This window comes from Lonchura striata, chromosome 2, assembly GCF_046129695.1.
Source record: "Lonchura striata isolate bLonStr1 chromosome 2, bLonStr1.mat, whole genome shotgun sequence".
In the NCBI taxonomy this organism is placed as follows: domain Eukaryota; kingdom Metazoa; phylum Chordata; class Aves; order Passeriformes; family Estrildidae; genus Lonchura; species Lonchura striata.
Window position 1 is genome coordinate 15,748,862 of NC_134604.1, and position 13,642 is coordinate 15,762,503.

Consider the following 13,642-nt stretch of genomic DNA (forward strand, 5'->3'; position numbering starts at 1 on the left):
ACAAAAAACCCACAAAAATACCATAACAAAACAAAACCAAACAAACATAAATCCCCCCCCCCCCCCAAAAAAAAAAAAAAAAAAAGCCAACATAAAAAAAGACTGCCAAAGGAAGAACCTCATTAGTTTCTGGATTTCTAGACTCAAACCTGCTCATGCCCCAGTCAGAGACTCAGGTAAGAACAAGCATTTAGAATAGCTTTGTGGAGACACCCATCTTCAAAGCCAGGGCACAGATCCTAGTTTATTGAATAGCTCAGACAAAACTTCATTAGCTGTGCATGAAGTGCCTGTTTTGAATTTACACGTACACATCTTATTTGCTTTTAAGTGGTTTGAAAATATTAATTTGTGCTGGCTGCACAATGCAATTTGGTACAAAGACCTCAGAGAGCTTTTTCTCCCGGGACTAGTGTATTCATAGAAGCAAGGCTGTGCAGAAACACAAGCAGAGTTTCTGACAGCACTCAAGTCTAGGGTTTTTTTCTCCTTAGATAACAAATTGTGCCCTTACACTGTGCCCGTTGGTGTGGATTTGGGGCTGTAGTGAATTGGCTACATCACTTGTGGCTCAGGTGGTAGCTTTGTTGGATTTTATCAAAAATCTCCACACTTTTGCTCCAATGAGCAGTGTAAAGAATCTCTCAAAACCTTCACTTACAGGTGAAGGTCCTGGTCCTGTTAATTGCCATAAATCAAATACTGCCTCACATGGCCTAGCTCTGTTATCAGTTATGGCAATTCCTATAGTTGATTTTATCCAGAGGAATTCTAACATTTGAGATTCCATGAGGAAAAGAACAAAACACATTAGATTTCACCATGCCTCTTTAGTTTTCCTTAACAGATGCAAAGCTCAGTATGGGCAGTGGGCCTTCCATCAGGAGGGCAGAAAGCCTGAAGTCAAATGACTTTGGGCAGTAAGAGCAGAGGGAAAGAAATTGAAACAAGAACAGCAAAGGCAAGACAAATCTTGATGCAACCACATGGACAGTGAAAGCAATTGCCCTTAGTGATTTTGTCATGGAATGAAAAGCTAAAGCTAATCCCCTTAGCTTTCCCACGTGGAAGTGGAATCCAAAACTAATCCTTTTACAGTAGTTATACCACATGAAATGGGGTGTTTAAACAAATCCCCTTAATCATCATGGCAAGAATCGGGGAGCTAAAGTCAATCCCCTTAGTAGCCTACATGAAAAAGGGAACCAAAGCAATCTCCTTAGTTATGCTACTGTTAATAATGAACTCTATCAAGCTTTTAAATATTTTGATAGAAAATTATTAGTAGCACTCTTCTGACGTGCCAAGAACTAACAGGACTATGCACTAACACCTATGGTACAACATTTCTATCCAACTTTTATGGAATAAAAATTCAACTTCTCATCACTTCCATGACCTATTGGTTGTAGGCATAATGCAAGAGTATCCATGTATCCATCACCTGAGAGGGAAAGCAAAATGTTGGAGTTCTTCCTTAAGACAATTAATAAATTGGGAATATTCCTTATAGCATGGAAAGCTGATGAAAAGTACTAACAGACATGGAGAGAAATTACTGAAGAAGGCCATACTGAGCATATCATTACATTATTCAGCTGTTGTGCCTGTTAACTTAAACTCTTTAACTTTTTCCTTTTTTTACTTCCTCTACAATATGCCCAGCTTTTAACACTACTAGGAAATCTAAAAGTAACATTTCTCAACAGCCCTTGTGATCTTTCACTTTATTTCTGTAAGTCATGTATTACGTTTTAAACCCCTAGGATAGGATTCTCTGGATTAAATACAATAGCAGAGGATTATACGCTTAAATCTAAAATACAGTTATAAATTATTATTTATAAATACATTGATTTTATACTGGGTTCCTTTCTATTTTGTTCTCCATGGAATTAGAATTATTAAAAATAATTATGTTTCCTTATTAGCAGCCAATAGACACAAATACAAATTATCTATTTTCCACTTTTTAAAGTAGATTGGTAGGATTACGTGAAAAGTATACAATTCTGTTAGGACTGCTTACATAAATACATAATCCATGTGGTAAAGGCCTCTGTACCCACCTGAATGCCTTTGCATGATATTAAATTGGGTGAAAATTACTGTCTGAAGTGTATCTTCTTAAATCTGAAGTTTACAATTCTCTATATTTCAGACTAGCAAGTGCTGCACACTTCATTTAGTTAACTGTTCTTCAGAGAAGGGTTTTCAATCTCAAATGCTGTACCAGAGGTTTGGACATCTACTGGCAGAGAGAGCAAAGCAAAAGAGAATTTCTTCAACAACCACAGTTTCAGTCTAACTGGAGTACTTTTTTCTCACTTGGTGAGAATTCCAGTGGAGCAGAAAAACTATTTGGATGCTTTATTTTCATCCTGGCAATAGTAAAACTCCTGGTACCCACAAACTTCATATAATCCTATCATTAAAAGCACCATCAGAACATAAAAGATTCACTGCAATTTGCAAAAGGGTCTGTCTCTGTGTGCCTAAGAATGTAAAAGAGGCTTAGAGAATGCTTCAAGCTTGATAATCAGGTTACTTCTCTGTAATTTAAAAAATTCATTCCATGTATTTAAACATCTGTAAAAGGTTCAAAAGTAAAGTTGGCATGGTTTGGGGTTTTTTTTATCTTTCTTTTCTGTTAAGTCTAAGTAAAGGCTTCCAATATAAGGTCAGGCTACTGCAAATCCTTAAGAATAATTTAATTATTTTATTTTTCATTATACATAGGAGATCAACTTTTAGAATATAAATTATTCCTGGCACTAAAAATTATAAAAAGAAAGCAGCAGTTTGGTTAGAGTTTCCCTAAATTACTGAACACATCATTTGAGTAAAAAGCAGCACCTGGTCATGAGACAGAGAAGCATCTTCTGCTGCTGCCAATTTTACCTTTCCTCTCGGAAAAAAAAATATTTTTATGGCTTTGGAACAATTCAGAGAGATTTCTTTTCAGAATACCTAGATATTTATCACCTACTTTAGCATTTATGAGACCATTTCCTAAGCACACAGGAATTTCAAAGGGTATTTCCCAGGAGTTCAGTGCAGCAGTTCTGAAGTCTCTGAAAATACAATGGTTCAGATAAAGAGGTGTTCAGTATGCACCTGGTATTTCCATAAATATTGCTTTTCTTCAACTTTATTTTGTTCTGGCTTTTCCTTGATTTTTACTGAGGGTAGCATTCAGTTTGTCATTCTTTCTTGCTCCATGTGTCTGCACAGTGAAGGCTGAATTATAACAGAAAATATTATATTTAATTTGGTATATACATATGAGTGAGTTTTTTGAATTTCAAAATATTTGCATGATAGAAACTGTAAAATTCTGGAATCCAACACTGCTGAAAATATACCAAACAGAAAATTAAATCAACTATTCTACTTCCTTCAAACCACTTGTTTTCCTTCTCAAACACAGTTCTTTCTCTACTCTAGAAAAAAAAAAGGTAAGAATGTGTTAATTTTCACTAAATTATACTTTCTTTTTTTTCTTCCTTACTGCCCTCTTTGGTAAGCCAAAATATTGCCAACTTGTGAATGCAAAAGATGAATGTGCAGCCTACACAACCTTAAAAGCTATTTTTTGTGCAGAGTGCATCAATGTGCAGACCATGCATAGTACTCTTAATTATTTAAATTTCAAACCAGCCTATTAAAAAAAAAAAAAACAAAAAAACAAAACAACAGAATTAGCATTCATTCTGTGGTCCTGCACAACTAAAAAACTTAAGTGTTTGCTGTGCTCCACCAGTTAGAATGGTTCTCACACATATAACGAGAAACACAATAGAAAATAGAAATACTGCTACTGCCAGTCTTTGCCCTCTTTTGCTATATAATATACAATACACAATGAAAAATAATCAATATATGCAATAAATTTTGCCTTTACTAGGAGTATGTATCTACACAAGACTATTTAAATTAAACAGGAATGGAAAATTAATGCAAAAAATATATGCAATGTTACTATCATCAAGTTCAGATTTACCACATAATAACACTAAAAATACAATAAATTGCATTTGGTTGAGCAGTTCAGAGACTGCTTCTATAAACAGCTACTATTACAGATTATATATGAGCTATAAGTATATGGCTGTTCTGTACTGGAGTATACAAATTTGTTTATAATCGTCCTCCATTATATCTGCTTCCCTCTAAGTGGTTTGTAGGTTTGTATTTAGCTTTTGTTTGGTTGGTTTGTTTTTTTTTCTGGGAGGCTAGATTTTCTGGGTGGTTTTTTTTTGTTTTGTTTTGTTTTTAATTTACGACATGTCATTAGGCTAGGAATGTTTTAGGTCTGGCAAGTGGCAAGCACCAGTGGGTCCAAAATGTGTTTGCAATATCCAAATAAGAACACAACCCTGTATTTAGTCAAGCCTCTGTGAAATCTGCAATTAGATGTTCCACACACAAAATAATCAGCATACTGCTCAAGTGTATGTACAAAAAAAACTGAGGGTGACAAATATGATCACATTGCAGTGTCTAGCAAATTTTGTGAATTTACCTGTTCTGGTGGACCAGGCTACAATAACCCTGCATCCATCCAGCAGACTCAAAGTTCCCAGCACAGCCACAGTTAATTCTGTGGCCCCTGGGTTTTCCAAGAAAATTTAGATTTTTTCCATTTTACTAGGAAATACAAGCGAACTCAAAAATTTAGACATGCACCAATCTACCTGGCCACTGACAGTTTCTGAAACATTCAGTTTTCGAGAAAAGCCCTTATGGTATAAGAGATGCTTCTAAAAGCAACATGGAAACTGGACTCTCACAAGCAAGCTGTCTTATATTGAGCAACTGCAACTCCTTTAAGAAAGCTTTCCTAGCCATTTAACTAGATCATGGATATACCTTATTGTTTAATCTCTGCAGATGGAGATCACTCAAAAAACTTACCCCTTGATTTAACCTTTTTCCTCAAATAATGACTTGACTGTCAAAAAAGATTCTAAATATGGCATTGCAGAAGATGGTATCTGATTATGCCCAAATTACAGCTCAAATACGTGACTGCCAATATTTTTTCTTAATGTCATCTCTGTAAATTCCCCATATTGTGTGAAAATCTGATTAGCTTCCTTCCCTTCATCCCTGTTAAATGTTCTGACAGCTAAATCCCTACCTTTTATAAAGTTCTTATTAAAACCGCAGCGTCTGTAACACCTCTGAAATTCTGCTGGTGAGCTTTCACAGATCTAACTACATATCTTTACCACAGCTGAATTGCTATAACAGGGGGAAGAACTTAAACTTTCAGATGTTTTTTTTTTTTCCCCACTAAAAACATCCTCAGTTCTTAGTTAAAACTTCTTGCTACTTCTGCAGCATCTCCCCACAGAGCTGCAGTTCTCTGTTCCACAGACTGTTCAGTGTGCCCAGGTGGCCAAGGAGGCCAATGGCTTCCTGGCCTGAAGCAAGAATAGTGTGGCCAGCAGGAGCAGGGCAGGGATTGTCCCCCTGTACTTGGCACTGCTGAGGTCACAATTTGAATCTTGCGTCCAGTTTTGGGCCCTCCAAGACAAGAAGGACATCGAGGGGCTGGAGAGTGTCCAGAGAGGGGAATGGAGCTGGGGAAGGGTCTGAAGTGTTGTGAGAAGCCACTAGAGGAGCTGGGGGGGTTCATCCTGGAGAAAAGGAGGCTCAGGAGGACCTTACCACTCTCTACAACCACCTGAAAGGAGGGGGTAGCCAGGCAGGGCTCGGTCTCTTCTCCCAGGGAACAAGTGGCACAATGAGAGGAGATGGCCTGAAGTTGCACCAGAGAAGATTTAGATTGGACATTAGGATTTTTTTTTTTTTCATGGAAAAGGTTGCCAAGCATTGGAACTGTCCAGGGATGCAGTTGAGTCCTCAGCCCTGGAGATGTGCGAAGCCACGTCAATGTGGCACTTATGGACATGGCCTAGTGAGGGACTTGGCAGTGTTAATTTGCAGACTCAGTGATCCAAATCACTTCCAGCCCAAATGTCTCTACAATTTGTTTAGAAGAAAAGTGAAATACTTTCAGATAGAAGTCTTTTTAGGGTATTGCTGTTTTATCCTGGTAAGTTTCACACAACTTGAATTGAATTGTGTTTCTTGTGTCTCTCTGGGACAGAGTTAATTTCTTTTCAGCTGCCCTTTGGTGCTATGTTTATACTGGTGACCAAAACAGTGCTGAGAACACATAATTGTTTTATTTAGAAAATAAGTATTAAGTATATAAACTTCCTTACATTTATAAATACAAAGACAGTCTACTTAAGGAAATTAATAGTTAAAAATGTTAAGTATTGTAGAAGAATGTTCTGAAATATGAAATTCTTTCTGAGATATTTAAAAGATGAAGGTGAAAATGGATGCAGGTGCATTGAAAGAAATGTTTGCAGGCCGGCACAGGAAAACATCAGTGCCATCTGTGACAAACAGTACCAAGCCATTCAAAACTCTTGATACCATAAACTACATAAATGTCCCCTAATTAGCTAAGAATCAGCTAAAAATAGATTGTTGATAAATGCATTTACTGTGAAACAATTATTTTAACAGAGAGGGTAATATAAACAGTCTGGTAGGGAAAAACATCAGTACTATAACAAGATTAGTCTTGAAAAAATCATAACACAGGAAGAACAGTATTACTGTATATTAGCAACTGTTATTAAAAAATATTTTAATCCCCTCCAGAAACAAGATATTCAAACTAGAATTATTTCCCTAGATAGATCAATAGGTAAATTACCAATTGACAAGGAAACTATTCAAATAATTGTGGAATCAAAAGTAGTTTCATCACTCACAGAGTTGTCAAATAATTTAGAGGACTTCTAGAAGGTTCTTTACTGCTGAGGCCATACATTGTGTCTACAATGACAAGTCAAGATAGCTTTTATAAGTCTTTTCCACATGTAAATGTCTCACAGCTTTGTGCTGTGAGTCACCTTGTCCTCCTTTTAAACTGATTTTTGGAGTTGCTACACACAAGTTGGGCTTGTTCAGCCTGAGAAGAGAAGCCCGTGGAGGGACTTTACAGCACCTTCCAGTGCCACAAGAGAGCTGGAGAGGGACTTTCCACAAAGACACAGAGTGATATGATGAGAGCTATGGCTCTAAACAGAAAGAGAGGAGGTTTAGATTGGGTGTTGGGAAGAAGTTCTTTCCTGTGAGGGTGGGGAAGCCCTGGCACAGGTTGCCCAGAAAAGCTATGGCTGCCCCATCCCTGGAAGTGTTCAAGGGCAGACTGGATGGTCTGAGTTTGAGCAGTGTGGTCCTGCGCCCTCCTGCCCATGGCAGGGTGTTCAAACTGGACAATCTTTGAGCTTCATTCCAACCCAAACCATTTTATGAGTCTATCGCAGAAATGTATCAGGACTGGACAGGTCCTTAATACAACAGTCTGAGCAAACTTTACTCACAAAATTGTTTTGCAATGGTTAATGCAATAGGAAATAGATAATATATTTTTTAAGTTATGTTGAAGACAGAAGGAAAATACCTCACCAACCTTATTTTATTAGTATTACTGCTAATGTGTAAAGGTTGTGGATCACTGCATTTCAGCTGGACTTTCAGATTTTTTTTCATCCCTTTCCTAGTTCCTGTGTCTCCACGGTGAGCAAACTGACTGTGGTGAGAATGCTGCATTTTACTTCACATGCACTTGAGCCTGCCCACCAGCTACCATTCTGAAACACATGAACTTCTGTCTTCCATTTTTTGTACCAATCAAAAAACCCCAAACCTCTGTTCTATATTTTCAAGGTTATGGAATGACAGTTTGGTGAGTAAGGATCTCCTTTCATAGTACATGTCTTTTCATAAATCAATCGGTCATTTTGAACTATAGCCTAAAGAACAGAGGAAGTATCAGATGTGTCCATTATTAAGGCAGAAATTTTAGAAAGCCCATCACTAAGAAGCTGCATTTTTGTAGCTCTAAGCACTAAATTTATGACCTGTTCAAAATACAGGGAAAAAAATATGACACACAAATAAAATACATTTGTAAGAAAAAAAATATTGCATTCTCATGCTTCAGGAATAATGCACAAATAACTGGGAAGAAAATTTAAAAACATTAAAAAATTACACATCATATTAAAAAATCACACATTATATTCCCAAGACATAGGTAACACAGTAATCTTCTCAGCTCAATGATGACTAAAACTGCTGAAAGCTTACAAATGTTATGTCATGAATCTACTGTAAATAAAAAGTTTGGGAGGCAAAGGTTAAGGTTGTGCAAGTTCCAAAAGAACCTCCTGATTTTTTTATCCCACTTCACCCTGGCCTGTTAGTTTAAAATCTCAGAGGCATACTCAATATTACCCAAATCCCAAGCATTATTATATCAGTTGCTCTTCAATTTAATGAAAACATTCCTTGTGACTGAGTGTGCCAGTAAATTAATGACTTCTGCTAATGTCACAGGCTCAGGAAAACCCATCATCCCATCCTCCTAACATCAAAAATGTTCAGCAGAGCAGTAATCATATGTCAATGACATTTTTCTTACACACATAAACACTATGCAAATGCTTTTTAATAAAAGGTTTGATTAAAGTAAAACATTAGATTTCAATAGTATCTGAACAAAAATTTCTTTCAAAAATCACCAACAATTCAAAATCTGTCACTCTCCTTCAGGAAACAAGAAAATCATATTGAGCCCATCATGGGACAAAACAGATTCTTATCTCTGCAGTGATAATCTCAATCACACCAATGATTGTGCCATATTCTGGATTATATCAGGATACAGGAGTAAATCAGATGAGGTAGCACTGTAGATATAAATCACCATTCCTGAAGTGTTCAGAAAGTCTGTGACTGTGGCATTTGGGGACGTGGTGAACATGGTGGTCTTGGGTTAACAGGTGGACTCAGTGATCTGAAAGGTCTTTTCATAATGATTCTATGATAATGATTCTATTCATAAAGATTCACATCATTCATAAATGATTCTATGATTTTGTGCTACAAACTGTTTTTCTGCCTTGTATTTACTCTAGGTCTTTTTGTTTTTTCAAACCACTTTGTACATTTTTTGGGAAATATTTTAATAATTGAATCCCAGGTTCTTACTGAAATGCAAACTCCTTTATGTATTCTAGTAATTGCTACCAGTTCTTAATATACAGCAGTGGTTCTAAGATACCCAAAACCCCTATGAGGCTGCAAAACTATTGTTTTAGGGTATGTGTGATGAACCAAAAATTACATGTTATAATAGCTGTGTTTTAAATTAACTTGGAGAGCACATGTTTTTGTGCTTGTATATTGTGGCTATTTTGGAGTACTTAAAGCTTTTAAGAATTTACACAATAACTGCAATTATATCTAGTGTGCTTTCCAAGTGTACTGGGCACTACAGTGGAGCTCATCCCAGTGCTCAAGCGAAACACTGGATTTTCTCATCATGGTAGATGACAGTCCGTACTTTTTGCTAGAGCAAAAATTCCTTGATTCATTTCTCATTGTGGTGTATGCCAATATTTACTTTGTCTGGGATTTTTAAAGGAAACAAAACTTTCACAATTGTAACTCAGATTGCATGAGACTGCATACAAAATGTAAAACATGGAAGTATCAGTGAGAGATGGAAATTATGCCTAGGAATACAAAGAAAAAGAGTAATCCATAAAGTTGAAAACAGGCTGAGATTAAGAAATGTCATATGGTTTGAAATCCCCAAAGGCAAAGACACAGAAGGCATTTTATAAAAATGGATTATTAAGGTGCTGAGGGTAGACAGTTTCTACTTCCTTCTGGAACAGAACATGGCAAATAAAATGACTGAAAATGGAACAAGATGTTTCTCTCAGAAAAAGAGTATTTTCTGAGCTCATTTCAGAGAAGCAAGTAATTATATGCCTCATACACAAGAATAATGAGATAATGCAAACTAGTATAAAAATAAGTGATACACAGTATGTACAATGACATCAGAAATACAAGTTGATGCTAAACATGTTAAATGCTCCAGAATAGTGCATCTTACTTTAAAAGTTAAACTCCAAATGCCCCTGACACCCTGTGACATGCATTAGCTGGGTGGAAAGAAAAAAAACAGGTTCTGAAAGTGCAGCCACTGGCAGAGCACTGATGGTTGAACTTCAGAGAGTAAAAATGTTGCTCTACCCCATGCTCACTCTCCCCAAGGACAACAGACACTATTAATGTTTTCATTTTTCTGATTTAGGTAATCTGATGCCATATTATCAGATGCTAAAGTCCATACTGCTTCTCAAATAAACAATAAAATTTTTGTTCCAATTTGCAAAACAGAAAATTATTTTTCCTTTTATTTCACAAAAAAAAAAAAAAAAAAAAAAAAAAAAAATTGTAACACATTCCTCTAGCACAGGATTTTTTAAATGAAACTTTATGGTTTTATAACAGTTACAATTGGATTTAAAGTAAGATAGATATTTAGTACTCAGAAAAGCAAAATAACATAATAATGATAACAATGTGTACTCTTGTCTTTCTTGCATCTGTAATTTCTACTCACAACACAGGCAGCTCCAGTCCCAAGAACAATTAAAATCTTTCAGGTAAGTCTATATTTCAAGAATATTCACCCAGGTAGGAGAGCCATTTACTTCCAGAGTTTCAGAATGCCAAAATCCAGACCAAAAAAAACCAAAATGGTTAGACTTACCCCATTTAAGGGAAATGTTTTCCATCCTAGTTCTCCAAGGGCAGTTGTAGTATCAAGTAACACAACTGAAAATGGAAAAAGAAATGCTGTTTGTGGTATTGCTTGGATTAGACACAGCAAAGTATTAAAACAGGAAGAACTAACATGCCATGTTAGGTAGGCTCATTTGGGCTTTCATGGCTTACATTTCTTACCTAAAAATGTCTCAAAACTCATAAAAAACCCTAAATCTTTTGCAGAAATCATTGCCAAATCACAGAACACTACTGATATTTAACCACTAAAAGATGCGTGATCAAACATGCACATTTCTGCAATCCCTTGCCTGGAAATCTGGAAAGTCTGCAGCATTAAAGCTAATAAAATACAGTTTCAAAAATAAGATTTCTTTTATGAGACCCATAAACTTCCCAGAAGTAAAGTTATACAATTTACAAACTGAGAACATAGAAAGACAAGCAACTTCAGTTTCTTTCTTGGATGGAGTGTCACAGTGTTAATAACAGCTGCATATATTTTGCATCACTTCTGTCATATTAATCTTTGGGTTTTTTTGATATATGATAGGATGTGCATTATTGTATATTACAAAATGTGTCTGCATAATTTTAATGTTAAATTACATTAACATCCTTTTTCACTTCCACTCACTGATGCTAAAGAAAATATATGTAGCACATGAGACATTTCACCCACAGGTACTACCGCCCTCTAATGGAATTGTTTCATCCGACCCTCTAACTTCAGAAATCTATATTAGGATTTAAACACAAAATTAAGTGTTATACAGGGCAGTTTATTGTAATTATTGAGTTGGTGTGTTTTGATTGCTGAGTTGCTCCTTACAGCCCACTAATTCCAGTTCTTCTTTGAATGGTTAAATGATGGAGAAAAATAATTAAGCAATTAATTTGAAAAATTACCCCACTATCCACATATTTGTGGGGTTTATATTGCTGTGTGCTATCTTCTACCTCTTGTCTGTCCAAATAATCAGTGGACAGCTATCTATAACATGTTTCTAGAAAGCAGTACAGCAGCAGCAGAAGCCAGGTCATGCTCTTCTGCCTTATGGAAAAGGCACCTTGGCACGGACACTGAACTTGGAAGATTATCAGAGGGAACCTGACCCAGCATCTTCCCTTCTCTTTTGTACAAGTGACACTTAGGGCATCTGTACATTTGAATGGATGGTGACTTTTAACCTGAAACTGAAGTTTGCTGTCTTGTCGACAGACTTACAGGCAAGTAAAAAGCTCAACATAAATCACGTAAAAGATCAATGGTTCATGTGAAGAAAAAATGACATTTTTAAAATATATTCAACAAAGGGGAGTATTCTGCTCTCCACTTCTTCACCACTTCACTGTATGAAGCTTTGTGAATAATATGAGTATAAATTAATAACCTTTTACAAGCCCTATTTTACTTTAAAAAAAATAAGCATCACTATCCTCATTGAGACTACTGCTGTCTTCCACTTGCTTAAAAAGCTGTGATTTACAGCTGTCATAGTATTGTCTACTTGTGTCAGGCTACCATGCTCTTGTGGAAGAGACAAAAAAAGCATCTTCTCACTTGACATTTGATGCGTGTAAAACTTTTAAGTTGATTATAACTGGGGATCTGTTACCTCAAAAAAAAAAAAAAAAAAAAAACCAAAAAAAAAAACCTGGGTTTACACATTTCTTTTTCATAGAGAGGAACAACTGCTCAGCAACTTTCTGAGAATATTTAAGTTCATCTTAGGTGTTTGATTTCTTCTTTCCATCTCTCCCCCCATCCTCTCTCCACCCAGAAAACATGGACTATTTATTATGTCCTTTGTTTCCAGCTGAGTTTCAAGTTATATCTTGCACTTTGTCAAGTGCTATTCCTACAGACCTGCAGGCAGAAATAAATTTTTCTATGAGCAGCATTAATTAGGGTTTGAAGTATCATTTCAGTTTTACAATTTTTGTGGTAGCAAGACCGTAATTTAATCAACATCATCCAGGTATTCAAAATTAATACTTCTGTGGAACAAGACCCAAAATATAGAAAGGAAAACTAATTCATTTCTTCAGTGGAGCCTGAATTAATGAATTCCTTGCCTGAATTAATCAAGTACTACTTGAAGGCTCAAAGCTATACATTAAAAAAATTAAAGACTAGAGTAAATTCATCACTGTAAGTATATTAAGTTTAGATTTAGTTGAGCCATGATCTAATGATATTCCTCATATTTACCAAATATCCCCAATTGAGTTTTGTTAAAATACAATTTTTGATACATTTGACATACCAAGGCTTTTGAATGCTCACATATTTTCACCTGTAGCTACCAAATCTGTAAGAACTGGAAAATTCAAACAAATTGGGGAATTCTCCAACTGGAGAATTCAAACCACCAAACAACTACTAACCAGAACTGCAATGGTATCACCTTCAGAGTCAGAAATAAAAATCATAAAAATGAAAATACTGTCTTTCTAACAAGACTCATATTACAAGACATAAAATAATTATCAATCAAAAATGTGCAAATACAGAAATATCAAGTAAACCTTATGTTTGTGCCAAAGAAACACAAACTCCTGTGAAGCTGTGGATTCAAGAGAGTCTTCTATTCAAATGAGGACCCAGATAAAGCAATAAAATCCTTGAGCACTTCAGAGGTTTGGAGATCTCTACATGCTAGACTTCAGCGTGGGACAGACACCCAAGCTATATTTAAACGAGGTGATTAAGAAGCAGCCTATCCCCAGCAGCACAGACCTGATGGCAGACAAATCTGCACTGCCAAGGCGCTTCCAACTCACAGCTCTTATGGCAGAAAATCCCTCTGCCAAAGCACTCCAGGCTAAGAGGAGTGCCAGCATGTAAACATCTGAATTACACACAGGAGTGGAGGCTTCCTCTCTACCTGCAGGATAGGGAAAGTTTCAGAAGAACTGGAAATTCATATGCAAAGAGACTAAAAAAAGATGGTGGGCA

General features: G+C 36.2%; 1 protein-coding gene across 4 annotated transcripts in view; it reads right to left on the reverse strand.

The window, feature by feature from the left end:
- The window catches only part of EPHA6 (EPH receptor A6), a 382,744-nt gene that overhangs the window by 345,112 nt on the left and 23,990 nt on the right, over window positions 1-13,642 (reverse strand). For all 4 annotated transcript variants that reach the window (XM_021550127.2, XM_021550126.2, XM_021550124.2 and 1 more), the window contains exon 2: window positions 10,667-10,731. In XM_021550127.2, the coding sequence (XP_021405802.1) occupies window positions 10,667-10,731 (65 nt within the window). The remainder of the gene's footprint in view (window positions 1-10,666; window positions 10,732-13,642) is intronic.